Source organism: Mus pahari, chromosome 5 (genome assembly GCF_900095145.1).
Source record: "Mus pahari chromosome 5, PAHARI_EIJ_v1.1, whole genome shotgun sequence".
Classification (NCBI taxonomy): domain Eukaryota; kingdom Metazoa; phylum Chordata; class Mammalia; order Rodentia; family Muridae; genus Mus; species Mus pahari.
Window position 1 is genome coordinate 63,315,198 of NC_034594.1, and position 25,000 is coordinate 63,340,197.

Sequence of the window (25,000 nt, forward strand, 5' to 3'; positions counted from 1 at the left end):
TTCTGAATTCAAGGCCAGCCTGGTCTACAAAGTGAGCTCCAGGACAGCCAGGGCTATACAGAGAAACCCTGTCTCGAAAAACAAAACAAAAACAAAAACAAAAACAAAAACAAAAACAAAAACAAAAAAAAGCACAGCAAAGTAGCGTGATACCACAGATAAGGGTGTTTGTTGGTGACACAGGCTCACACCTAAGCCTTGCACATGCATGCTAGGGTGTCACTAAGTTGCCTGGCTGGCTCTGGACTCACTCTGTAGGACAGGCAACACTTGAACTTTCAATTCTGCCTCAGCCTCTGTGATGGTTTGTAGATTCTTGGGCCAGGGAGTGGCACCACTTAGAGGTGTGGCCTTGTTGGAGTAGGTGTGTCACTGTGGGTGTGGGCTTAAGATCCTCACCCTAGTTGCCTGGAAGTCAGTCAGTCTTCCAGTAGCAGCCTTTGGATGAAGAAGTGGAACTTTCAGCTCTGCCTGTGCCATGCCTGCCTGGATACTGCCATGCTCCCACCTTGATGATAATGGACTGAACCTCTGAGCCTGAAAGCCATCCCCAATTAAATGTTGTTTTTCATAGGACTTGCCTTGGTCACGGTGTCTGTTCACAGCAGTAAACCCTAGCTAAGACAGCCTCCTGAAGCAAAGGCCAGTTTAACCTTTCAAATGGAAGAGCATGTTTTGACCTTTCGCTTCCTCATCCCTCCTTAGGTGACCTGGTGCTCCTGGCTCCCAGGAAGCCCCACTACATGGATGCACATCAAGACCTCATACCTGAGCCTAAGGCTCAAATAATCTTCCCAACTCAGCCTCTCAGGAGGTGGAACTACAGGAACAACCCCCCCCCCAACACATTTTAAATTATGTCACTTCCTATCCATAAGGACATGGAATAGTTGGTTCTTTCAGCTATGGGTGATAAGCTAAAAAAAAGACGTCTGAAGCTGAACATGGTAATATTTATTAAAAAGCCTGTGATGGGCCTCGAGTTTCCCAGGATTCAGTGAGTAGCCTCTGGCCACACTTAGATAACCATGTATCCAAGCCCTCACCTGCTGGATCCATCTCCACTTGGGCAAGAAAGCGTGGGGCCCTCAGGCTTCTCCATTCTGCCTTCTGGCTTGTCCTTCACTGTGGTCAGAGGAGCTTCTCTGCCTTCAGGGGTATATGTGGTAAGAGTGAACACACACACATGCATGCACTCACACACATCTAGAGTAGGGTATTTCTCCTGTTAAATTTCTTGAGTAAATGACATTCATAGATTTCAACCACGTTAGGTAACCAGTTCTCAGGCTCCGTTCAGAGAGGTAGCGCAAGCGTCCTGGCAGAGAAGGGCATCTCTGAAGCTCCAGGGAGTGAGAGGGTGGGGTCATAATGACACAGACAATGAGGAGACATCTTACAGAGGAAAGGACCAAGATATTGACCCAAGTTCCTTGACCTTGGAGCTATTGACATTTTAGACTGAATGATTCTTTGCTCTGGGGACTGTCCTGCACATTATGGGGTGCTCAGCAATGTCCTTGGCCTCTGCCTATGAGAGGCAAGTAATTCATACTACACCCTAGCTGAGACAATGGAAATGTCTACATTTGCCAAATGCCTCTTTGGGGGAGATAAAAATAGCTGCATGCACACACATACACACACACACACACACACACACACACACACACACACACACTATAGACCCAATTCTACTAAAAAACAAACTGCAAATACAGGCTGATGGGGAGAGAAAGAGTTAAAAATATTGGCGAGGGCTGAGGAGGTGGCTCGGTGGGGAGAATGCTTACCTAGCGTGCAGGAGGTCCAGAGTTCTATCCCTAGCACCACATAAATCCCAGCGTTGTGGCACATGCCTGCCATCCTAACATTCAAGTGCTAGAAGAGCAAGAGGTTCAAAAGTTCAAGGTCTGGGTTGATAAGATAACTCAGTGGTTAAGAGCACTGGTTGCTCTTCCAGAGAAAGAGGTTCAATTCCCAGCACCTTCATGGTGGCTCTCACCCTCCTTTGGTCTCTTCAAGCGCAGACATGCACAGGCTAAACATCCATATACCCCATATACATAAAATAGTAAACCTGTTTTAAATGCTTTAAGTTCATGATCACTCTGTGCTATCTATTCAGCAAGTTTGAAGACAGCTTGGGCACATGCAAGCCCCCCTTTCTCATTTTAATTGGAAAAAATGAGGTATTATAAACAGTGCCATTATGGGTTTTACTATAATTGCTATTTCTTTCCTTTTTACTTTCTCATGCCTTTCCAGATGAAAACCTATTATTTCGAATCACTGGCTTTCAAAGCCACTTCTCCAGTCTCAGCCTTTCAAACCCGAGGCGCGTGGCTGTTTGAGGAGGACACCTGACTAATGCCCCTCCCTGTCCCCAGGACTGTCTCTATTCCCAGCGAGGCTGCTGCTTTTCTTTGTCATTTGTCAGAATTTTATGTCAGAATGTATCTTTGCCTAAAATTCATTGACACACAAGTAGAAATAGCTGTTCCTGTCATCCGAGAGAGGTGTCCAGCTAATTGGCTTGCCTGTTAAGAGCCATTTGGGGGAGATGGTTGCCTGAGAACAATTTTCCGTAGTTCCCTTGATTATAGGCCAGTGTGGTTTTCTACTTCTTCTCTAGTCCATTTTGGCCATTTATACTTTAATTCATTTTATAATGTTTATATTTACTAGAGAGGAATATATGTAAAAAGACCGTATAATTTGTATCATCACTCATGGTTCAAAACCATTCTCCTTGTATCTACATTTTCTCTTGTTATTAATTATTTTTTTTAAAGATTATCTCTTTTTGTTGATTCTTTCAAAAGTACCCCCATCTTCAATATACTTATGAGTTCTTCCAGTTTTCCATCGTTTCTTGTCTGTCTTGCTTTGGTTTTTTTTTTTTTATCATTATAACAAATACCAGAGGCAAGCCTCTGGTATTTAACTTAATAAAGAAAAGCTTATCAAGCTCATTTTCCTGGAGGATAGTGGGCATGGCACTGATATTACTCATGGTGAGGGCTTTCTAGGCACCTCCACATCTTGTGAAACCCAAAGCCAGAGAGGCCGAGGAGAGCCAGGCTCAGGCTTCCCTGACAGTTTTCTTATGAGAAAGGGTGAGGATCCCAAAGGAACATGTAAAGTCTTCTGAGCAATTTCCCCAGTTAGGACCTAAATACCTCCCACCAGGCCTCACCTCCTAAAAGTCCTACCCTGCAACATTGTCACACTGAGGACCAGACCTTCATCACATGAACCTTCAAACCACATCTACACTGTATCAACCACACTCCTGCAGAGTGCAAGTACCATTCACCATATCTTCAGATGATACAAGGTTTTCAAGTGTCTACCACCAGCTCCTGTGAACTTGGAAAGTCCCCCAGCACTGTATCTTCTCAGCATTTCCTTCTCAAACTGTGGCTTTGGTTTTCTCAGCATCTCCAGCCATTAATACTTCTGCATCAGTCAGGGTTATGTAGAGGAACAGAACTGATATAGATATACATCAGTTTTTATGTATGCATGTATGTATGTATGAATGTATGTATGTATGTATGTATATGTTGGGATATATATGATGCATGTATCATATATAATAGGGAGAGAAATACATACCATAATATATATGTCTATATATATCAATATATATGATTTATTAGAATGACTTACAGGATGTACAGTTCAGAGAATCCAACAATGGCTGTCTACTAGTCTGAGAACACAGGTATTGTTCAGTCCATAAGGCTGTCTGTCTCAGCTGGTCTTCAGTATATGACAGAATCCTAAAAGAAGTAGGCTCTAACGCCAGTGAAGGAATGGATTTTCCAGCTAGAGTGGAGGCAAGCAGGGAATGTCTCCATCATTAACGCCCTTTATATATAGGCTGACAGAAGAAGGTATGGTCCAGATGAAAAGTATATTTTTCTGCTTCAAAACATCAGGATTAAAAGTAGGTCTTCCTGCCGGGCATGGTGGCGCACGTCTTTAATCCCAGCATCCCAGCACTCGGGAGGCAGAGGCAGGCGGATTTCTGAGTTCAAGGCCAGCCTGGTCTACAGAGTGAGTTCCAGGACAGCCAGGGCTACATAGAGAAACCCTGTCTTGACCCCCCCCCCAAAAAAAAGGAATAAATAAAACATTAAAATTTGGGGCTGGTGAGATGGCTCAGTGGGTAAGAGCACCCGACTGCTCTTCCAAAGGTCCAGAGTTCAAATCCCAGCAACCACATGGTGGCTCATAACCATCCCTAACAAGATCTGACGCTCTCTTCTGGAGTGTCTGAAGACAGCTGCAGTGTACTTACATATAATAAATAAATAAATCTTAAAAAAAAAACATTAAAATTTTGTAATTCTTGGGGGCTGGAGAGATGCACAGTGGTTAAGGGCACTGACTATTCTTACGAAGGTCATGAGTTCAAATCCCAGCAACCACATGGTGGCTCACAACCATCCATAATGAGATCTGATGCTCTCNTCTGGAGTGTCTGAAGACAGCAACAGTGTGTACTTAGATATAATAATAAAATAAATCTTTAAAAAAAAAGTGGGTCTTCCCACTTAATTAAGCAACTAAATCCCTCCCAGGCATAGCCAGCCACTTGGGTCTTAGTTAATCTCAATGCAGTCAAGTTGACAGCCAAGAACATGCATCACAACTTCCTTTTCACAGTTCTTGCCAACGTCAGTGTATGACTTTTCAAGACAGAATTCCCACTCCCAACCCCTAATCTTTTAGGTTTGGGTTTGTTTGTTTGTTTGTTTGTTTGTTTTTTGAGACAGGGTTTCTCTGTATAGTCCTGGCTGTCCTGGAACTCACTCTGTAAACCAGGCTGGCCTCGAACTCAGAAATCCGCCTGTCTCTGCCTCCCAAGTGCTAGGATTAAAGGCGTGCGCCACCACTGCCCAGGTTCTTCTAGTGTTTTGAGCACATCTGCTTTACTTTGAGAGAGAGCTGGCAATGTTATACTCTTCCCATCCAAGAATGTGATATTTCTCCATTCACTTGCATTATAAACCCTTGGTGGAATTTTGTGCCTTTTGAAAATTTGGCTTATAAAGTTTATTCCTGGATCTAAGGAGCTGGCTCAGTGGCTAAGAGTGCTTGCTGTGAAAGTACAAGGACCTGAGTTCACATCCCCAGAACACACGTAAATGCTGCCTGTGTTTGTAAACCCAGCATTTGGATAGAGGAGGGAACAGAGGCAGTGACTCCAGAGAACACACTAGCTAGCCAGCTAGCTTCAGGCTTAGTGAGGGATCCCATCTTAAAAGAACAGGGAAGAGCAATTATGGAAGACATCAATTGCTGGCCTATATACCCTATATGCATCACATCTATGTGAGCGTGCGCGCGCGCGTGCGCGCGCACACACACCCACCCACCCACACACACACCACTTACTTATTAATAAAATAGATTCTAAGAAAGGTTGCATTATAGTCACCATTGCAAAGGGAACAAACTGCCTGTGGTCTTTGTAACTTTCTGGTACTGAAGGTATATGCCAGAGCAGTGGCGTCAGTGGGTCTGTCTCCAGACACTGCTGCAAGCCAGCCTTCTGGTGAGATGACGAAGCTTGTGTGAGAAGGACCCTGTGTTCAGATGGATGCAGGTAGAGATCTGATCTATCTCCAGGCAGTCACCCTATCCCCCCTTTCTAAAGCCTTTTCGCTAAAATCGTTCAGAGCCGCTCAGCTCCCTCTGCACATTAGCTCTGAATCCAGATGGCAAAGGAAAAGTTAGAGTCGCCTAGTTTTTAGCCAGGGACTGAACACAGTCATCTGCGAATAAACTGAAAGCTACATATCACAAAGTGAGAGGTTCCCAAGAAAGGGCCCCATAGTGACTTGTCCAGGCATTGACTGACAACTGGGGCCAGAATGGCTGTGGTGGAATTTCTGTGGTAGCTTCAACCCAGACATCCCCCTCTTCTGGAATCTAGAAACAAATTGTGGGGCACACTAGAATGTTACACAGTGAAAATGACCAGGCTTCCCACCAGGGGAAAGACTCCCACAATCCTAGTGTTCAGGATCCAAACGCAGGCACAAAAATCACATACCATGGGTTTCATGTGTTGAAGTGTGTGTGTGTGTGTGTGTGTGTGTGTGTGTGTGTGTGTTTAATAATCAAGGCTCATTGAGTGTTCCCGCCCGCGGAAACACTCCGGTCTAGGTTCGTCCTGAAGGGCGGGAATATCCTAAAAGGGAATAGACTGCGAAAGGAAAATGAAGCCTAGACAATTTCTACTGATCAAGGCTCAAAATTTAATAACCGAACTCTGCTTAAATAACATGGAAAAATTCCCAGCCCTCTCCTCAGTCTTTGAAGTTGCCGATCGTAGGCGGGTCCAAGGATGGAGGTGGGGATGAGTGTCTGTTGGTGTAGGTGGTCCAAGGATGCTGCATTCTGGGAGATCTGGGGTGCTGCATTCTGGGAGATCCGGGGGGTCCTCTCAGTAGGTGGTGGAGACACAGCAACTCTCTGGTGGGTCTCAGCACCTGAAGGAGAGTGATTAGTGTAACAGCAAGGTAGGCTTGGCAGCAACAAGGAGGTGGGAGACCCCAACAGCTCATAACATGCAGGGTGTGAGCATGGTGGTTATGCTTGGGTCACAAGCTGTGACACAAAGAAAGATGATGGTCTGCGGGTCTGCTAATGCTCCCCTGCCTCTTCATCGGGTGCCTTGCTAAAAGAGCCCTAGGGAACTCAGAAAGCCACACACAGCAACAGAAATATCTGGAAAACGTATCACTAGTGAATGTAAATTCACTAGTGCGAACTTACTCAAATTACAGCGGTACCTGTGGCAGACTGGAGCGAAGAGTAAGGTCTTGTTTACTGAGGATTCTCTGCAAAGCAGACACTAGGAGTGGCCAACTGCACCATCACAGCCTCTTTCTGGGACAACCCGGAAGACATCAGGGAAGGAAAATCGTCATAGCAGGCAGAACTTCAGGCAGTGCACTAGGCCGTATGGTTTGTTTGGGAAGAGAAATGTCCAGATATGTGATTGTTCACTGGCTCATGGGCTGTAGTCAATGGATTGTCTGGACGGTGAGGGATTTGGGAAGTGCATGATGGAAAATTAGTGAGAAAAAACATCTGGGGAAGAAGTATGTGGCTAAATCTCTACAGAAAGGCAAAGGATGTGACATGCCTGTGTACTATGTAATGCTCATCAAAAGGTGACTTCAGCAGGGGAGGAGTTTAGTAATCCAGTGGACAGATGGCCCGTTCTGTGGACAGTCAGCCTCTTTCCCCAGCCATCCCTGTCATTGTCCAATGAGCCTTGAACAAACGGCCATGGTGATGGGGATGGAGATTATACCTGGACTGGCAATATGGACTTCCACTCATCAAAGTGATCTGGTAACAGCCGCAGCTGAGTGCCAGATCTGCCACACCAGCAGTGACCATCACTGGCCACCATTCCCTGGGCTGGCCAGCCAGCACCCTGGTGGCAGATCACCTACATGGGACCACTTCTTTCATGGAAAGGGTAATGCTTAGTCCTTACCAGAGTACGCATCTACTCTGGTAATGGATTTGCCTTTCCTGCATGTAATGCATCTCTCTATTCTCTCAATTCCTGCAGTGCCAGTGGCCTTCGCACCATTACATCTTTTACCATTATACATTTTACCATTTATATTCTACTGCCTTAAGCTATGTATCTCCTGGACTGCCTGGTTCATACAAGATCTAAACCGAGATACAATGGTCTAGTGCCTAAGGCAACTCTGTCCAAGCCGTGACAGGTAGGAGAGGGCAGCAGAACCTACTGGACTGTCCTCAACACGCCAGCAGAATGCCCGGCCCCCCATTATCAGCACCTTTGCAGAACTGATGCCAAGCACGACATGCTGGGTACTATCACAGCCTGGACTAGGGACAGCATGGAGAAATCTAGGGCTTTGTTGTCAAGAGATGGCTCTGCAACATAAATCTTGGCTTCTTCCTAGTACCAGTGATAATTTGCAGGAACAGAGTTGTGACTGGAACTCAAAACCTCTGGCCCAGCCTCTGTAATTCCTGTCATTATTTTCCAGTCATGATTCTGCTCCTGCAAGGTATCGTAGGTCTTGTGCACCTCAAGTTCTCCACCTCCACTCCCTGAAGGTTTTGCAGGATGAAGGATAGAGAAATAGGCATGGTGGAGAATGAAGGAGGTGGGGGATGGGTTTAGAATTCAGGAGCGAGGCAAGCAGTTAGGCGCCTGGAGTTGATGCCCCTTTCCAGCCTAACACATGTTGGAGGAGGAAAGCTTAGAACAGTTACTCTGCATCTTCTCTCAACATAAGCAAAGATATCAAGGAGGAGGGAGATGCAGTTTGTTAGAAGCACGTTGCCAGGCAACGTCGTGTTAAACTACACGTGAGGATGCTAGTCATGGGGAGGGAGAAGGAAAGGGCCCAAGCTCTTGCGCGACGACTGACTGAATGAATATGAGCAAGAGGTGGAAGGAATCTTAGCATTCTTCAGCTGCAGTCCTGCGCGGTGCAGTTTGGCGCAGGCGTCAGGTCCTTCCGTGGAAGGCGGGGCGGGACGCGTGCGGGGCGGGACAAATTCGGGGCGGGGATAGAGGCGAGGACTCCCGAGCCATCCAAACTTCCGGTGCCTGCAGCGCAGCAAGAAGCAGGCATTGCGATCGAGGTTGCATAGGCAGGGGCTGCAGGGAGCAGGCGCAGGTCAACGCAGCCATGGTGAAGATCAGTTTCCAGCCCGCGGTAGCGGGCATCAAGGCTGATAAAGCGGACAAAGCAGCGGCTTCTGGTCCGGCCTCGGCATCTGCCCCGGCCGCGGAGATCCTGCTGACGCCGGCGAGGGTGAGAGGCTCCGGGTCTCAGATGGGGCGCGGGGCGGGGCGGGGCGGGGGTGGGGGGTCATCGAGGGGCCTAGGCATACCCCAGTGGCCGCGACGACCCGGACCTCGGAGTCATGAGCGGAAGCGGGATGAGAGATCTGAAAAGGCTGCTCCATCCCCATCTGGGAAAGGGTCTCAGGACCTTCCCCACAACGGCAGTCGAAAGCAGAACTGGTCCTTAAGTGGGAACGCACACAGGGTCTCTTCCATATGTGGGGGCTTCTGGGTGCGAAGTTCCAAGATAAGGGAAGGTGGCGGGCCCATGAAAGTTTGGGGAATGTTGGTGAAGGTTTGCGTCTGGTTCCAATCAAGGGGCAGGGGCCCGGGAAGCCAGTCCCCGAGTGGGGGAGGGGAGGAGGGTTGAACGTAGTTCCCCCCCAAAGCAGGGGGGGGGAGGAGGTGATGGGGCCTGATTGGTTGGGGAATTTGACTGGGGAATCTCTGGTTAATAACAAAAGGGAGGTGCCATTATTTTGGTCCTCAAATGGGGTCTGTGGCGGGTGGAGGTTACTGTTGGAACTGGCAGACCTAAGTGATGAGCCTTCTCCCATTTCACACCTGCGGGTCCTGCATCTTCGCTTCCTTCTCTGGCTTCCAGCTACGTTGTTACCATCTGCTGAGTGGGCTCCCTACTGCCCCAGTGCCCTAGACATCCCTATAGTCACTCAGTTGGCTTTGTGTGGACTGGCCTTGGTGTGCCCCGCCTTCCCCTGACTGAGGGGACCCAGGTTATTTCCGCCATGGAAAACTATGCTATGTGGAGTGTGTCGGGGGAGGACTCGTGGCAGTCACTGACTGGAAGGACTGGTGACGAAAAGCAGCCGAGTTTCATTTTGCTTCGGTAAGGGTGTTTTCATGGCCACTGTCACACGCCCCCCAGCGGTCCTGGGGCATACCAAGCCTGGCCTTTCTATCCAGGCCGAACCTAAAAAAAGCCCCTTCCACTTCCTCCTCCTGGATCAAGTTTTGAAGCTCTGATTCTGCCTTGCCGGGGCATATATGAGGAACTCGTGGGGGATGATCTAGAAGAGGGGGGTCATGCAGTGGGCCAGTCTGAGCAGAGACGGTGACTCCGAGGAATGTCAGGGACTCAGGCAGCTCTGTTCTAGTCACTACAGCATCCAGCAGTTCAGACACCAACAAGAATTCATTGGCCAGCCAGGCCAGGGTTGAAGGGTCTCTGAAGCCCAGGTGGAGAGGGACACCCCATATTTGACTTTGGTTTGCAGTTTGAAAAGTTTGCCCTGGGGTTAAGTTTCCTTTATTACTTCCAGGAAGCACCCCCCCCCCTGTCTTCCTCTTAGTCTGGATATGGGGGCCCAGGAACTGATAAGTGGCAGATTGTCTGTTCTCTGGTACCCAGCGAAAATGTAGAACTGGAACCCAACTGCCTAAAGCCATGGATCTAAGGGTGGTCTAAGGAGCAGGAAGGACTAACTTGAACAACTCAGGAATATCATTATCACCTCCTTGAGAAGGAAGTCCCAGCAGATTCAACACAGGGCACACGCTAGGGCAGCCGGCTGATGGTGCTGGATAGGAGGGCTGAGCCCAAGGGTGAAGAAATTACCGTTTTTCTCATTAGCCTTGGAAGACTTGGTTATATAAGTCTATGCAATAATGTGACAGTGTACAGATTAACACAAAACACATACTAATAACGAAGAAACCAGACAGAGACTATGAGCCTCGAGGGACCAGGCAATTGATTTTTTATGTCGTCTTAAGAGATCAGAGAGGACAAGAGGTGCCCCAGAAACAAAAGAGGTTTTATTATGCAAGCAAAACCTCTCCAGCAACAGCCCTCTAAAGACCAATGTCTGCCTCTGTGGGCCAAGTGCTCTTCTGTTGAAAAGAGCTTTCCTTCATAGTTGGAGGGGGGGGAGAGCTGCCTGCCTGCATCGCTGAAATAGCTGTTTATATAATTTTTTAGTCCCCGTGAGGCTACTTTTTCACCACTATTTTCACATCTCTACCCCATCTCTGTAGCCATTTCTGAATAGGCAGCGTGTTTGAAGGTGGCCGGTTTTGTTCTCTGCCGCCAGTCCAATGAGAGCGATAACCATCGTCCAACTTCCTGCTTTTATCAGACTCTCGAAGCTAAGCAGCCCATCCTACCCTCACCCAGCGTGAAATGGAAATATCAACTTTGTCTTGCCATGCGTGCTGTTGTGGCCTAGGGCCTGCTGAGCCGCCACCCCTAGCACTGTTGGGCAGTACGGAGCTTAGGGAAGCAGACTTGGCAGTCAGGAGGAGGGATTGAAATACCTACAGAACTGCTCATTGGTTAACTCACACTACACAGCTTGCCCAAGGTCTGAGCTGGTGTGAAGGGGCCTTTGGTGGTGTGTGCTGGCTTTGCCTAGCCCAGCTGCAGCTAGGACCATGTAAGACAGTTCACTTCTGCAAGTCTCTTCTTGCTCTGCAATGCTGGCAGGTATATTTCCTCTTACCCAGTGCCTGGCTTGGCAGTAAGAGTGGGCAGGGACCCGTTATACAGCTGTAGTTCAAGACAGAACGTGAGCCATTGTCAGGGCACTGAGATACAAGCCAAGAAGCTAGCGGGATAGGCAATTTCGGCAGAGGCCTGGGAGCTGTTTTATGCAAGGCCTCTTGGATGTGGTCCCATACCGATGTCGAGACATGAGACATGAGGTTCTCTTTTTTTAACTGGGAATGACCCTGGAGTCCCTCCTGGGTTTTCTGTCTGACTAACCTGTGAATCCCCAGAAGGACCACTTAAACAGATGACAGCGTTGGGCTATTGTCAACCTGGTGTGTGTGTGTGTGTGTGTGTGTGTGTGTGTGTGTGTTGGGGGTAAGGGAAGACTGCAGCTGGCCAATCTTCTTCAGGGCCTGCCCCTACTTCTGGGCAAATACTGAAATAAGATTTGTCCCCCAGACCTGAGACTGAAAGAAAGTTCCTAGGAAAACTAGGCAAGGGGTGGGAGTTGGGGAGCCAGCTGGGCTTACAGTGGCCCAACATCCCACTTGTTAGATGGTGATAATGGGGAACCTGCAGCCACCACATGGCCCCTGCTGGGGCCCGCGTTCAACACCTCTCCTACCCCTGCATCCCCCACCCCCAACCCCCACTGCAGCGTGCAACCAAGTGGCTACCCCCCATTCTCATCCCTCTTTACACCCGCTGTCTGAACACACATATATTCACATAGACAGGCTCCTGGGTTGGGGGCGGGGGCAGGGCATAAGAAGCAAACACATTCAATTCAGTAATCTCAGCTCTGTCATTTTCTCATTGACATTTGTCTTTGATTAATGGCCCTTCAGTGTCCCCCTCCCTCAGCCCAAATACCTGGAGATCATATTTCACTTGCGCGCGTGCATGAGTGCGTGCGTGTGTATGTGTGTGTGTGTCTGTGTGTGTCTGTGTGTGTCTGTGTGTCTGTGTGTGTGTGTGTCTGTGTGTGTGTCCCCATGTCCGTGTCCTCAGGTTCTTGGTAGGAGGACCTGCAAGGGGAGGATCTGTCTCCTGTGGGCTAGGAGAGCTGGTTTGCCTGCCTAGGCCATAATGACCTTCAAAGAGGCAGCTTAGCCCCATCCATGTCTGTCTGTCTGTCTGTCTGTCTGTCTGTCTGTCTGTCTGTCTGTCTGTGTCTCACTCACTCACTCACTATGGTTCCTTATCTTTCCTGTTTTCCCCTGGTTCCACTCTTCAAGGCTGTCAGCAGACTGCCAGTGAGGAGGAGTTTCTCTTCCCAAGGAAAAAATGTTTATGATTAAAACCTCAGCCCCACAGCTGGGCTTTCCCCTCTGTCCTGGGAGGTTCCAGTTCTCTCTCTCTGAGTGAGAGTTCTTCCAGCTTGTTTCTTTCTGCTTCAGAAAACTTCTCTAGCGCGTTCTCTCTCTCTCTCTCTCTCTCTCTCTCTCTCTCTCTCTCTCTCTCTCTCTCTGAGTGAGAGCTTCTTCTGGTCTTGTTTCTTTCTGCTTCAAATCCTTTCTGAGCCTGTGTTTTCTGGAGAAGCCTGGGCTGTCCAGGGTGGAGGAGGAGAGAGAATTCTGGGTGTAGCCAAATACAGTGATTTGCATAGCTACAACCTGCCCCCAGGATGCCTCAGGCTTGCGAGGGTGAGGGTGGGAGGGATCACTAGTGGGAAACCCTGAGCCTTGGCGCTGTGTGGCACATACTCAGGTGGTCGTTGCTTTTTGGCCACTGTGCACTGTTGTTCTGGGACAGAAGGCATTTGCCAGCCTCCCACCCCAGCAAGGTCTTCCTCAGTCTGTAGGTCTAACACACACACACACACACACACACACACACACACACACACACATGCCCTTTGGCATCCTTGCCTATGTGCCTATCCCTGCAGCCTAGGAAAGAAAAGATGCCAAGGGTAGGAATGGGGTGGGGACCACTTCAAAGTCTGCCTGTGTCTTTGTCCTTCCCTGCCTCCTACTAAGTAGCCTGTAATTGTAGCATAATCCGCTTTTTTTTTTTTTTTTTCTTTTTCTTTCTTTCTGGCATTGTTACTGAGGAATGGTAGCTGTCGTCCTTTGGGCTGTATCTCAACCGAGCTGTCTTTCAGCTGGTGGTTTCCTATGCATTCTGTCCCTGGCTTGGCTAATTATCTTGTGAGCACAGTTGAGAGACCTAGTAAAACCTGAAGGCTGAGACCCAGGGCCCTTTCAGGTCCCCAGATGTCTGCCTTGCAGGCTTAACTTGAGTGTGCAGAGAGGCGGTTTGCTCAGAGGGCCTGTTGCCTTAGAAACAGTATGCACCTCCCTCCCACTTTCTAAAGGGGAGTTCTCCCAATCCCTGGCTGTTGGTAACTATTCCATGAGGGAGGGGGAGCAATATTTCTCTGGTCTCCAGCAGGACAGTGAGCAGCCTGAGTGGAGGTTATCCCCTCAGGAAGGCTGACTAGCTATCCACCCACCTTCACTGCTGCCCCACAATGCTCACATCCCAAAGCTCTCAGATTGCAAGAGGTCAGAGCCTGTGATGGCCCCCTAGTGGGGGGACAGTAAGGAATGGAAGGCAAGCCTTGGCTTTGACTGTGTCCTCAAGCGGGGACATCCTCGATTGATTTCCTTGCCAACCTCACTTCCAGCCTTACTGCTCCATCCTGTGCTTCTGAGGGCTCACCCGGCTGGAGCGTTGGCTGGGTGGCAAGCCAGTGGAGCCCCTAGCTTTGTGCCTGGGGGTGTCAGTAGAGCCAGAGCCATGGTTAGCGTACGGAGGATTTACATTTTTCCCTTTTCCCCTCTGAGGAGTTTGATAATTTTAGGCTAGGAAGTGAACTGACAGGAAACAGATCCACAGGAAGAACAAACTAACTTTTGTATACACATCAATGCAGGAGCCATATACAAAATCTAAGACTTAAAGAGAAGGCCTGATAGCTGAAGCTTACATCATGATCAGGAGCTGTGGAAGAAACGGGGACTTGAGGCTGCTGTCGAGGGGGCCGTGCTGGCTGGAGTGGTGATAATGCACGGGGCAGAGAGTGCTTCCCAGCTCATGATTGCCTCTGGGGAGACGACTCAGGGCAAGCTGTGTGTCTGTGTGTGAGGGACAGGGCCTCTGGGCACTCCTCGGATACAGGTGGACAACAATCCCTTTCACAAAAGAACAGCTTTCAGAAGGAGCCCAGAGCTGCAGAGAGCTGCACTTTATAAATAACAGGGAGCCCATCAAAGAAATATATTTAGAGTGGAGTATTTTGAACTTAATTATTCTCCTACTCGGTGTGTACAGTTACCAGCCCAGCTGGATAAGGTGAGGAGATCCCCAGGCAAGAGTTCTGGCCAGAGCTATGCATGGCCTCTTTCCTGCACCCGGGGTCATTGCAGTCTCAACTCCTGCTTGCCATGTCCTTGCTGGCGTTTCCCACCACCCTTCGAGGAGCCCCTGTGTCTGCCACAGAGCTTCCCAGGCTAGCAGAAGTTGGCGGCTGGTGCAGGGCTGGAAGACCTCAGCTTGGCCGTGATTTTGATGTGCCTAGCAGGCTCTGACTTGCAGTTTGCTTGTGTTCCCTCCCCCAGTCCTGTTTCATTTCTTCAGTGGCTCTCCCAAGCTAGGTTTTCCAGAAGCAGGAGAGCAAAAGAACAGCCACTGTGCAGCCTCAACAGCTGGCCACAGGGATGGCCCTAAAGGGAAGGCCCGCCCCACAGATCTGCTATTTTTACCCCATACTTTGTCCTCTACAAAGGGCTTTCAGGTTCATTGTCTCTTTTAATCCCTGGAGGCTGGTCACCTCAGATAACCTCAGGATGAATGTTCTGTTTCGGGGGCTGTGGCCCATCTCTACTCTAGAGCCAATGGCTTCACCAACCCCTAGATACAGTGTGGCTTGTTCATGGAGGAAGCCTGGGCATTGATGTCACCACACAGGACCTATTGCAGAGCGCAGTTGCAAAGCCACTGCAGTTCCCTGCCCCTGTGGCTAACAGCTGTCCTTGACCAGTTGTCTGAAGGCCAGACCTAGGAGAGAGGTACAAAGTGGCCGAGGTTTGATCTTGTGGGGGGGGGGGGAGGGGTCTCCACTACGGATGTGGGAACCCAAGGCTTTTTCTGTCCTTTTCCTAGAGGTTGTGTTGGAGAGTGAGTGCCAAACACTGGGGAATCAGACTCTCTAATAGGGTTCACCCCGACTCCCAAAGCCTAAGCCCATCCCTGTACCATCACAAGGACCCCTTTGCTGTGTTGAGATAAAGATTTGTCCTGAGTCACTAGACAGAGCTCCCAATGTCTCTAGAATAAAAGATAGATCAATGGCTGGCTGGAAATGGAAGAGGGGTCAAACACCTGCTTATTTAAGGCCAGTGGAAAAATTTCATTCTCCAATATGCGTCATCTTCTCAAGGCTGGGAAATTCTGTGGATACTGACATTTGACCTCTCTTGGCCTTGTCTGAACAGTATAGAAGAACAGGGGAAGTGGTAGGCACTAGAGCAGAGGAAGGAACAAGCCTGGGGACTTCTGTAGCATCAGCAAGAATAGATAAGGGCCAGCCTGGGCTCTCACTCTAGAGAAAGGAGGTCATGCAGAGAGGTGGCCCTCAAGTCCAGTTCCAGGCAAAGTCCGCACACACCATCTGCCCATCCAGACTTGCGTGGCCTGACCCCACAGAGGAACAGTTGAACACTGCAGTAGACTGCAGGCTCGGGGCTACTTGGTTAGAGATAAGCATCAGGCCCTCATCCTCTGGGCCTCCCAGAGCCCCTGCCTCCCACAGTCAGTGACCAGCTTGGTCGAGCACAGCAGCTTCCACGCCCATCTGTGTTTGGCTAATTTCCCTCGTCAGCCTGATTAGATTAGGACACACTTGGGGGCATTAATAAAGCATATCTTTGCGTGTGTTTGTGAAGGTTTTCCCAGAGACAGAAAGCGGAGGGGGAGAGACCCACCCTGAATGTGGGCTGCACTGTCCTTTGGGCTGAAGTCCCAGACTGAATAAAAAGGAGAGCGGAGGATGCTGGCTAGGTACCAGCATCCGTCAGCCTGCCACTTGATCTCCCCATGTGAACATGTGCTGTGTAAGTCCACGCCGGGGTGGACTGTGAGCTAAAACAAACCCTTCCTACGGCTTACCAGGGGTCACAGCAATGAGAAATGTAACTAATACACGCCCCCATCACCCCCGTCCTCATCCCCGTCCATCCTGTGCCTCCAGCTGAAGGGTTAGGTCACGTCACTCCCTAGCTGTGCTAGTCCTTGGCTTCCTTTTGCCTATGACAGTGGCACCTCCCTACCAGATGCATCCTGGTTCCCATGAACTCCTTGGTCTAATGCCATCACTCAGACCATCCCATATGCCCTGTTTTATGTTTGAATGACTAGAGCAATGGTTCTCAACCTTCCTAATGCTGTGACCCTTTAAGTCAGTTCCTCAAGTTGTGGTGACCCCAACCATAAAATTATTCTCGTTGCTACTTTGTAATTATATTTTCGCTATTGCTATGATTTATGATATATAAATATTTTTGGAGATAGGGGCTTGCCAAAGGAATTGAGAGCCACAGCTGGAGAACTGCTGGACTAGAGGGTGGTCAGGCTTGTCCAAGAACAGGATCTAAATTCAGGCAATTCAAAGTGTGTGTGCTTAATCCAGGCTGATTGTTTGGGGCTTCCAGGCAAATCTCCATTTCGCTGTAACTGGGAGGGAGGTCCAGAAACTGGGGTAAGACAATCTGTATTGTCCTTCTGGCCCCCTGCCGCCACCCCCAGGTGTTCTAGTCTGGCCAGATGGATACATTTACTTAGAGGAGGAGGAACTCAGAAGAGTGGTCCCCTCTGAGGCATCTCATTGACCATAGTGCTTCTGTTCACAGGAGGAACGCCCCCCTCGCCACCGCTCCCGGAAGGGGGGCTCCGTGGGCGGCGTGTGCTACCTGTCCATGGGCATGGTTGTATTGCTCATGGGCCTTGTGTTTGCCTCGGTCTACATCTACAGATACTTCTTCCTCGCTCAGGTGAGGAGCCAGGCAGATGGATGGGGAAGGGGTGGCTCCAAGACAAGGGGAGAGGAGGTCTGCTGAGGGTGTGGAAGCAGTGGGGAGCCAGAGCCTGAGACCCCCATGAAGAGAGACAGTAAGAATCCCTAACCCAGGCATGCCCAGAGAACAGCCCTCATTCCTTCCCAGTGTCCCCTTGCCTGGGCTCATGATACTTCAGCCGCAGCACTTACTCTGGAGAGCCAAGCAAGGATCAGGTGACTGCACACAGTCACCTCCATCCCTACCCTATCAGTGGCCATTGTCACTCTGAAGCATCATCACCAGGAGCTCTTAGGTCCAATAGAGAAGTTGGGAGTTTACGATTCTCTCTGGGGCTCAGACTTCAAAGGTGGCCTACGTATTCCTGGCATGGACATTTGAGTTTGAGCCCTGGGCAGGTTACACTTGGTTTACTATGACCTGCTTCCAGGAATGGTCGGTCTACAAAGGAGCTCCCTTGTCTCCCCTGACATATACCCACTAGAGATCTAGACCCAAAGCTGGACTGCCCAGAGCTGGGGAAAAGGGAGGATCACCATACATGAGTAGTGAATTCAGTTAAATAAGTAGCCTGAGAGATTAAACATGAATGTATCAACAGGAAATCTCAGAGTGACTAAAGGCTAGAGTTTCCAGTCATTGTGGACCCAACTGACCCCTACGTCTCTTAAGCATTTAACGTCACCCAGTTTTTTCGGCAGTAGAAATTACCTGAGAGATTGTGCTGTGTGGGGCTTTCCCCTGCAGACCTCAGCTCCCACGTTTCTCTCACCTTAGAAACTTCCCGGAAAGCATGGTTGCTATACTTTCCAGGCTAGACCTTGGCCAGGCATCTCTGCCCTCTGGTGCAGGACCCTTACCTAGCCTTCTCCTGCACTGACGCTGCTCTGTCTCCTCTCTTCCCAGACCCTAACTGTGCTTTTGTAGGGTCCCCCACCCTTCCCAGGCAGCGTGGGTGTCCCAGACTGTCCCTGGGACAGTGTGGGTAGTCAGGTCTGTAGTTGTGACTACATCGGTCCGCCCGGGCATCTATCTGGTCTACCTTGGCCTTCCTCAAGCTCTCAAGGCCCCAGTGTGGCCAGGATGTTTTATTATCCCAGCAGAATTTCTTCTCAGACTAAGAAGAGGGAGTTCCATCTGTTCCATCTGTTACATGTCCCGTAGTCCTTGTAAGTCTCTGGGTCCCTGGGGAAGACCCAGTGGGCACCGTGGTGGCCCCGTCGCTCAGGTCTCACCAGTGGCAGCACTTTGTTTCCCTGGACGATGGGCGAAGAAGCTGTCCACCAGATGGGGGCAGTGCATAGCGTTGTGCAGGGCCTCCATGCTAGGAGCAGTGTGAGATTTATCCGTGGGAGGAGAATAGAGATGGCTCTTTGCCTTCTGAGCTTATTATTATTTAATGTCTTTGTTTTTTTGAGACAGGATTTTTTTCCTGTGTAGCCCTGGCTGTCCTTAAACTAGCTCTTTAGACCAGGCTGGCCTCAAACTCAGAGATCCGTCTGCCTGTACCTCCTAAGTGCTGGGATTAAAAGCAGGCACTACCACCTCCTGGCTCCCACCTTATCTTTTACCCATGTGTCTACAGGTGGGCACCCCTGGTGGTGTCCCACAGGCCCAGCCTGTCCATCCTTTGGCTTGTCCCTCCTGCCTACTCAAGTGTTCTATAGGGTCTGCTCTTTTCTCCATCCATAGGACTAGTGGGTCCTCTTCTTATTTGCCTGGCCATTTCACAGAAGACTTTGAGGCCAGGGGACCTTAGGAGTCATTATACTTTACAGATAGGAAAACTGAGGCTCAGAGAGGCCTTCCACCTAGGAACGTGTTTATCCTGTGAGGCTGAAGTACCTTTTCCAAGACCCAGCCTACCTCCTCACTAGCAGCTCTGGGCTCTGCTCTCCCTTCCTTTCTGTTCTCTGTCTCTGAGAAAGTCTTACACCCACCCTCCCCCCTTCCTAGGTCTGAAGTAGGCAGAAAGCCATGTGGCCATGTGTGTCACTACCCTGTGTGACCATCTGTCTCTCCCCTCACCTTGTGCAGCTGGCCCGAGATAACTTCTTCCACTGTGGTGTGCTCTACGAAGACTCCCTGTCCTCCCAGATCCGGACTCGGCTGGAGCTGGAGGAGGATGTGAAGATCTATCTTGAGGAGAACTATGAACGTATTAATGTCCCTGTGCCCCAGTTTGGTGGTGGGGACCCTGCAGACATCATCCATGACTTCCAGCGGGTGAGGCTGACTTGGAGTGTCCAGTCGCTGGCTGGGATCTGGGGCAGGACAGTAGAGAATGTTCTGGGGACCCAGAGCAAGGAGCACGAACACAAAGAATCCTTGGGTTGTGTATAAACTGTGCAGCAGGTATCTTTGGTCACCTTGACTGACCTTCAGATACTGCTTTTATTCTGAAGGCAGCACTGTTTGTTATTGTCAAGGATAGAGTGGGATAAGGGTGGACTGGGTTGCATTGCCCTAGGCTGTCTGACGTTGCAGGGGTTGGCTGTCCCCGTGAGGCCAAGGGTCCTGTGTCTGCCCTCATTTGTACACCCTTCATCAGAGTGTGCAATTGAGTGAGTGTCTCCTTTGTGTAACACCACCCAGGTCAAAGTTGGGCTCCCTGCCAGCACTCCAGAAGGTTCCCTCTTGGTTTTTTTTTTTTCTCCCTCCCCCCACTCCCCACCAGTCAGTTCCTCCCCCCATGAGGTCACCACTCTCGTCTCTGGCTGCTTTAAGACCAGTGAGACATAGACCCTCTCCTTCTTTCCTAGGCAGTCGCCCTCCACAGCCTGTGTCTGTGTTAGCCTGCTCTCCCTTGGGTGTTCTGCAGCAGTGGCCCCTGGAACCTGGGGGATAGCATTCCTCCCTGAGGAGGCCACGCTTGAAGCAAGGGAACTTGCTGGGAGGTAGCGGGTGGCCAAGGAACAGTGCCCCTGTGTCCCATAAAGGTCATTTCTCCCCTAGGATAGCTACACCTCACTGTTTTGATGAAATTCGTAACGGGACATGATCGTGTACCCTTACTCTTATCTACCTCCGCAAACCCCAGAAAGGTCACCCGTAGCAGTGGAGGCACTGGACCAACAACCAGTGCGCTTTCAGTTTGGTGGCATGTCCACCAACCTGGAGAGGGACAGGAGGGGGTGCTCATAGTCAGATGTCCAAAAACGTGGGGGGACACTACTTCTGAGGTCCCAGGCTCTATTGATGGCATAGTGGGATTAGGGCCTCTGTTGGCTGAAAGCCTTCAGCAGGCTGGGCTGGTCCAGGCCTTTGCCTTCCACAGAGACTGATGGATATCCCCTCCCCTCAGGGTCTCACTGCCTACCACGACATCTCCCTGGACAAGTGCTACGTCATCGAGCTCAACACCACCATCGTGCTACCCCCACGAAACTTCTGGGAGCTCCTCATGAACGTGAAGGTGGGCAGTGTCCTGTCCCCACCTGTCCCAGCCCCTGTGGAGGCTAAACCTGAAGAGGGAGTCTGAGAGACACATCCCCAGAGTCACATCTCCTTTCCCTCTCCCCAACTCCCAGAATGCCAAGTGAGGCTTCCTTAGCACGCAGGTTCATGTTTGGGGTCAGTAGTGAGGGGAGGGGGCGCAGGCCCTATCACCGGGAGCACGTCCCTTAAGGTGGGAGGCCAGACATGCACATGTGCCAAAGCTCATCATAGTTGTCGGACAGGCTCCGGCCTCGGGTGTCAGAGGCCCTCCGGGAGTGAGAAGGTGGTGTAGGGGGGGAGATAGTCATTTCAGAGAGAGCAGGGATGTGTGGCAGTGGGAGGGCCTGTGTGCTGACTCGTACTTTGAACCTCCCCCCCCCCCTTGCAGAGAGGGACCTACCTCCCACAGACATACATCATCCAGGAGGAGATGGTGGTGACAGAGCATGTCCGAGACAAGGAGGCTCTAGGTTCCTTCATCTACCACCTGTGCAACGGGAAGGACACCTACCGGCTGCGGCGCCGGGCTACCCGGAGGCGTGAGTGACAGCAGCAGCTATAACCTGACGATAGTGAATGTCAACCAAGAACTAAGACATGCCAGGCATTGCCTTACTTAGCATTGTCATCGCTATCATCATTTGTATTTCTGTGCGTTTTAAGGGAAACTGAGGCACAGAGAGGCTAAAGTAGCATCCTGAAGGCTTTATTGCGGGGACATGACGGGCACGGTATGAGCCTGACCTAGGCGCTCCCTCTACCTAATAGTGCTGTTTCTGGGTGTCACCTCCTAGGTCTCCCCCACCTGCCTCGCCAGGTCCCACTGTTCCTCTCAGACGGAGGCTGGATAACAGGCCTGACCGGGACTTTTCTTTTCTTTTTCCCCAGGGATCAACAAGCGTGGGGCCAAGAACTGCAACGCCATCCGCCACTTCGAGAACACATTTGTGGTGGAGACGCTCATCTGTGGGGTGGTGTGAAGCCTTTCCCTCCAGGCTCACCCCTGCCCTCTTCTTTCTCCTTCTGGCCACTCTCTGGCCCTCCTCCTTCCTTTGCTTAGCTTGTACCTTGGGCACTTTTCCATAGATGTGACTTGTCTCACCTATCCTTCCCAGCCCGCCCTCCTCCCTGTACCAGGGCTGTGATCTCTCGGGGCCTCTGCCTCTGCTGATCTTTCAGGCGGGAGGCAGGAGGGGACAGTCGCCCAAGATGGTTTCTCTAACACATTATTTTAAGTCATCTCCCCAGTGGCTGGGCCAAGGGGAAGGACTAAAGGGAGGGGCTGGACATGTGGAAGCCTGGGGCAGGGGCAGGGGCGTGGATGGGTTTGGCATGAGGCTCATAAACAGCCCCCATACTCGGGGAAGCCCTGAAAGACTTTTTTCCTTGCATAGCACACTTCCCCTGTCCTCCTGGTTCTTACGCCTGAGTGTGGACTAAGGATGGGGAAATGTGTCCTGGGTTGGACCCATCAGAGCACAAGAGAAGGTGGCTATCCCGGGGTCTTCCCAGGACTCCTGTCAGTGCCTTCAGCCCACCAGCAGGAGCCTGGCGTTAGAGGGTGGGATGAGTCTGCAAAGCACAATTGTCCTCTGAGTGGAACCAAAGAAATGAGGAGCCGGGCCGCCCCGGCCTGGCGCCTGGGAACGCAGGGGCAGGTGGGTATAGAAGTCACCGGCTGTGAGCTGCAGGCCCTGGGCCATGGATAGAGCCCATGCCTTCCTACACTCCAGGGCTACTGTGAATGATGGAAGCGGGAGGGAGAGCCACCTGGTACTTTCGTCCCCGCCTCCTCTTCCGTTCTGGATCTCTCCCCTCTGTCCAGGGGTGTGTGATGTTTTCTCCTGCATGTTTTTACTGATGTTCGTGCTGGCTGCCCTCAGCCCTGAGCCTGGGAGAGGCTTTGGTGCCTCGGGTCAGACTTGGGTGCTCTGTGGTGGTGAAGCCCTTAAATGCTTTGTATATTTTCTCTATTAGATCTCTTTTCAGAAGTGTCTGTAGAAAATTAAAAAAGAAAACAAACTCTTATACTTCTGACTTTGGCCCTGGTGTTGTGGCTAAATCGTGGCATCTTGGGGGGTGCTCTGAGGACAGAGTGGTGGGGGTGGCGGACAGGGAGAAGCTAACACACAGTGGCCTTCCCTGGGTCACCAAGGGAGTGCGGGATGTCCCCTCCATTGTCTTCTCTGATCCCCTGGACTGAGCCAAATAGTGTTCTGTGGCCGGAAGAACTCATGGAGCTTTAGGAAACTGCCCAAGGTCAAGTGCTTTTAAGTTCGGGTAAAGCACCCTGCTGCATGCTTTGTGACAGATGACATCATTATTGCATGCCCTTAGGCACAAGGACAGTAGCATATTCGATACTCCGTCTAGGCCATTAGTAATTGTTCTTGGTGGATCGGAAATAGCCACAGGGGTGTGTTCTCCAAGGAAGGAGGCTAGGGCCTTAGTTAAGTGGGCACAGGAGGTAGAATTCAGTTGTGCCCTGAGATTGAGGGTGGGTGGGGTGGGGGACACACACCTGGTGCTGTTCACTGTGTAGGACAGGCTCCAGCCTCGGAATCAGAGGGCCTCTGGGAGCAAAAGCCACAAGAGGTTTGGATTCCTGCAGACACCTTATCTGGACCCAGTAACTCTTGCAAGATTTGCTTTGTTTACAGTCTTCCTTATGTAATGCCATCTGCTAAAGTGCTTGCCAGGTTTGTTCTTGAACTTGACCCATTCAGTTCTTGGGAGAAAGTAAACAAAGGAAAAGGCTGGTAAATCCTGCAAATATCCAAGAGCCACCCTTCACATCCAGAGCATAATGAACCAACGGCAGACATTCAGGAGTCTGACGTGGCAAAGGACAAGATCAGTGGGGCACAGTGGGGACCCAGAACTGACTTAAATTACAGAAAAGTTTAATACACAGTTTAGCATGGTATCTCAAATTAGTGGGGACATGTGGGTTATTTTTAATGAAACAACTTGATGAGCCATTTTGACCAAACACACCTGAATCCAACCTCCCTGGACAAAATTGATTCAGAATACATAAAATAATTGCCAGTGTTTGAAAAGAAAACAATTAAAAATGGTATAAGCACCGCTACCACCCCAATTAGAATTAATGATTCTTATTTTATATATTAAATAGTCTATCATGGCTTAATAAACAGCAATGTCAGGGAACATAATGATCAAGCAGAATGTAAAAGGGCTATTTTCCTTAATATTCAAAGTTTGTTTTTGTTTGTTTTTCTCAAATACCCAGTAGGGGTTTAGCAGAGTCTGAGCAGGCAGTTTACAGGTTGAGACGTTTAACTGCAGCTGTGAAAAACATGGGTCAAAGCTGGGGAGGACATTTTTACCCTTCAGGTCAGGGTTGGCGTTTTCATCTAGGGTGGCCGTGTGTATTGTGAAGCAGCTGTTACATACAGAATATCTGTCGTTCCTGTGTTACTGCGTGCTGTGCATTTAGAAAGCCACCAGACTTCCCCCTAAACGATTAACCTGCTAATGGTTAAGCAGAGTATGGTGGCTATAAGCCTCTAATTCCAGTACTTGGGAGGTGGAGGCAGCAGGATCTCCTTAAGTTTGAGGCCAGCCTGGTCTACATAGTGAGTTCCAGGACAGCCAGGGCTATGTAGAGAGATGGAGTTTCAAAGAACGAACATGCTAATGCTGATTGATTTTTCTTCAGATGTCCACAACCCAGAATGTTGAGTGACCTTTACATAACATCAGAATGTGTAAGACTCCTTTATCTTCAGGTGTGTGTGTGTGTGTGTGTGTGTGTGTGTGTGTGTGTGTCCAGAGGAGGACATCAATGCCCTAGAGCTGGAGTCAGACATGGCAGTGAGGTGTCTACCATGAGTGCTCAAGATCAAGCTCATGTCCTATAAGAGCAAATACACACCCAGCGAGCCATCTCTCAAGCCCAACTAAATAACACATCAAAAGTGCTTTGAGGCTTAACTTGCAGAAAATCAATTAGGTTTACATATTACAAATCAATTAGGTTTACATATGCAGGATCTAGCCTCTGGAGGTCAAGGCTACTAGCCATGTTCTGACCGTAGATGAGGAAGACAGTGACAGACCCCACTGGGTCTTACCCCATTGCAGTTCTGCACACTACGCCCCCCTTTCCTCTTTATGGGAATCCCTGGACCCCAGCTCTCCAAGATGGTGCTCTGAGGCTGTGCTTCATTTAATGTCCTTCCTGTTGACATTGGTGTC

The 25,000-nt window shown here is 50.1% G+C and overlaps 1 protein-coding gene across 1 annotated transcript; it reads left to right on the top strand.

The window, feature by feature from the left end:
- The first annotated feature begins 8,547 nt into the window (after positions 1 to 8,547).
- Positions 8,548 to 22,797, top strand: Itm2c (integral membrane protein 2C). The gene is made up of 6 exons (XM_021197278.1): positions 8,548 to 8,837; positions 17,174 to 17,314; positions 19,376 to 19,564; positions 20,643 to 20,753; positions 21,165 to 21,315; positions 21,665 to 22,797. Exons 1-6 carry the CDS (start codon positions 8,712 to 8,714, stop codon positions 21,754 to 21,756), a joined length of 810 nt encoding a protein of 269 aa, XP_021052937.1. The 5' UTR covers positions 8,548 to 8,711; the 3' UTR covers positions 21,757 to 22,797.
- Positions 22,798 to 25,000: the final 2,203 nt, after the last annotated feature.

Coding starts and splice junctions, on each gene's coding strand:
- Itm2c (XM_021197278.1), top strand. CDS start 8,712: ATGGTGAAGATCAGTTTCCAGCCCGCGGTAGCGGGCATCAAGGCTGAT. Junction 8,838..17,173: donor TCCTGCTGACGCCGGCGAGG/GTGAGAGGCTCC, acceptor TTCTGTTCACAG/GAGGAACGCCCCCCTCGCCA. Junction 17,315..19,375: donor GATACTTCTTCCTCGCTCAG/GTGAGGAGCCAG, acceptor CACCTTGTGCAG/CTGGCCCGAGATAACTTCTT.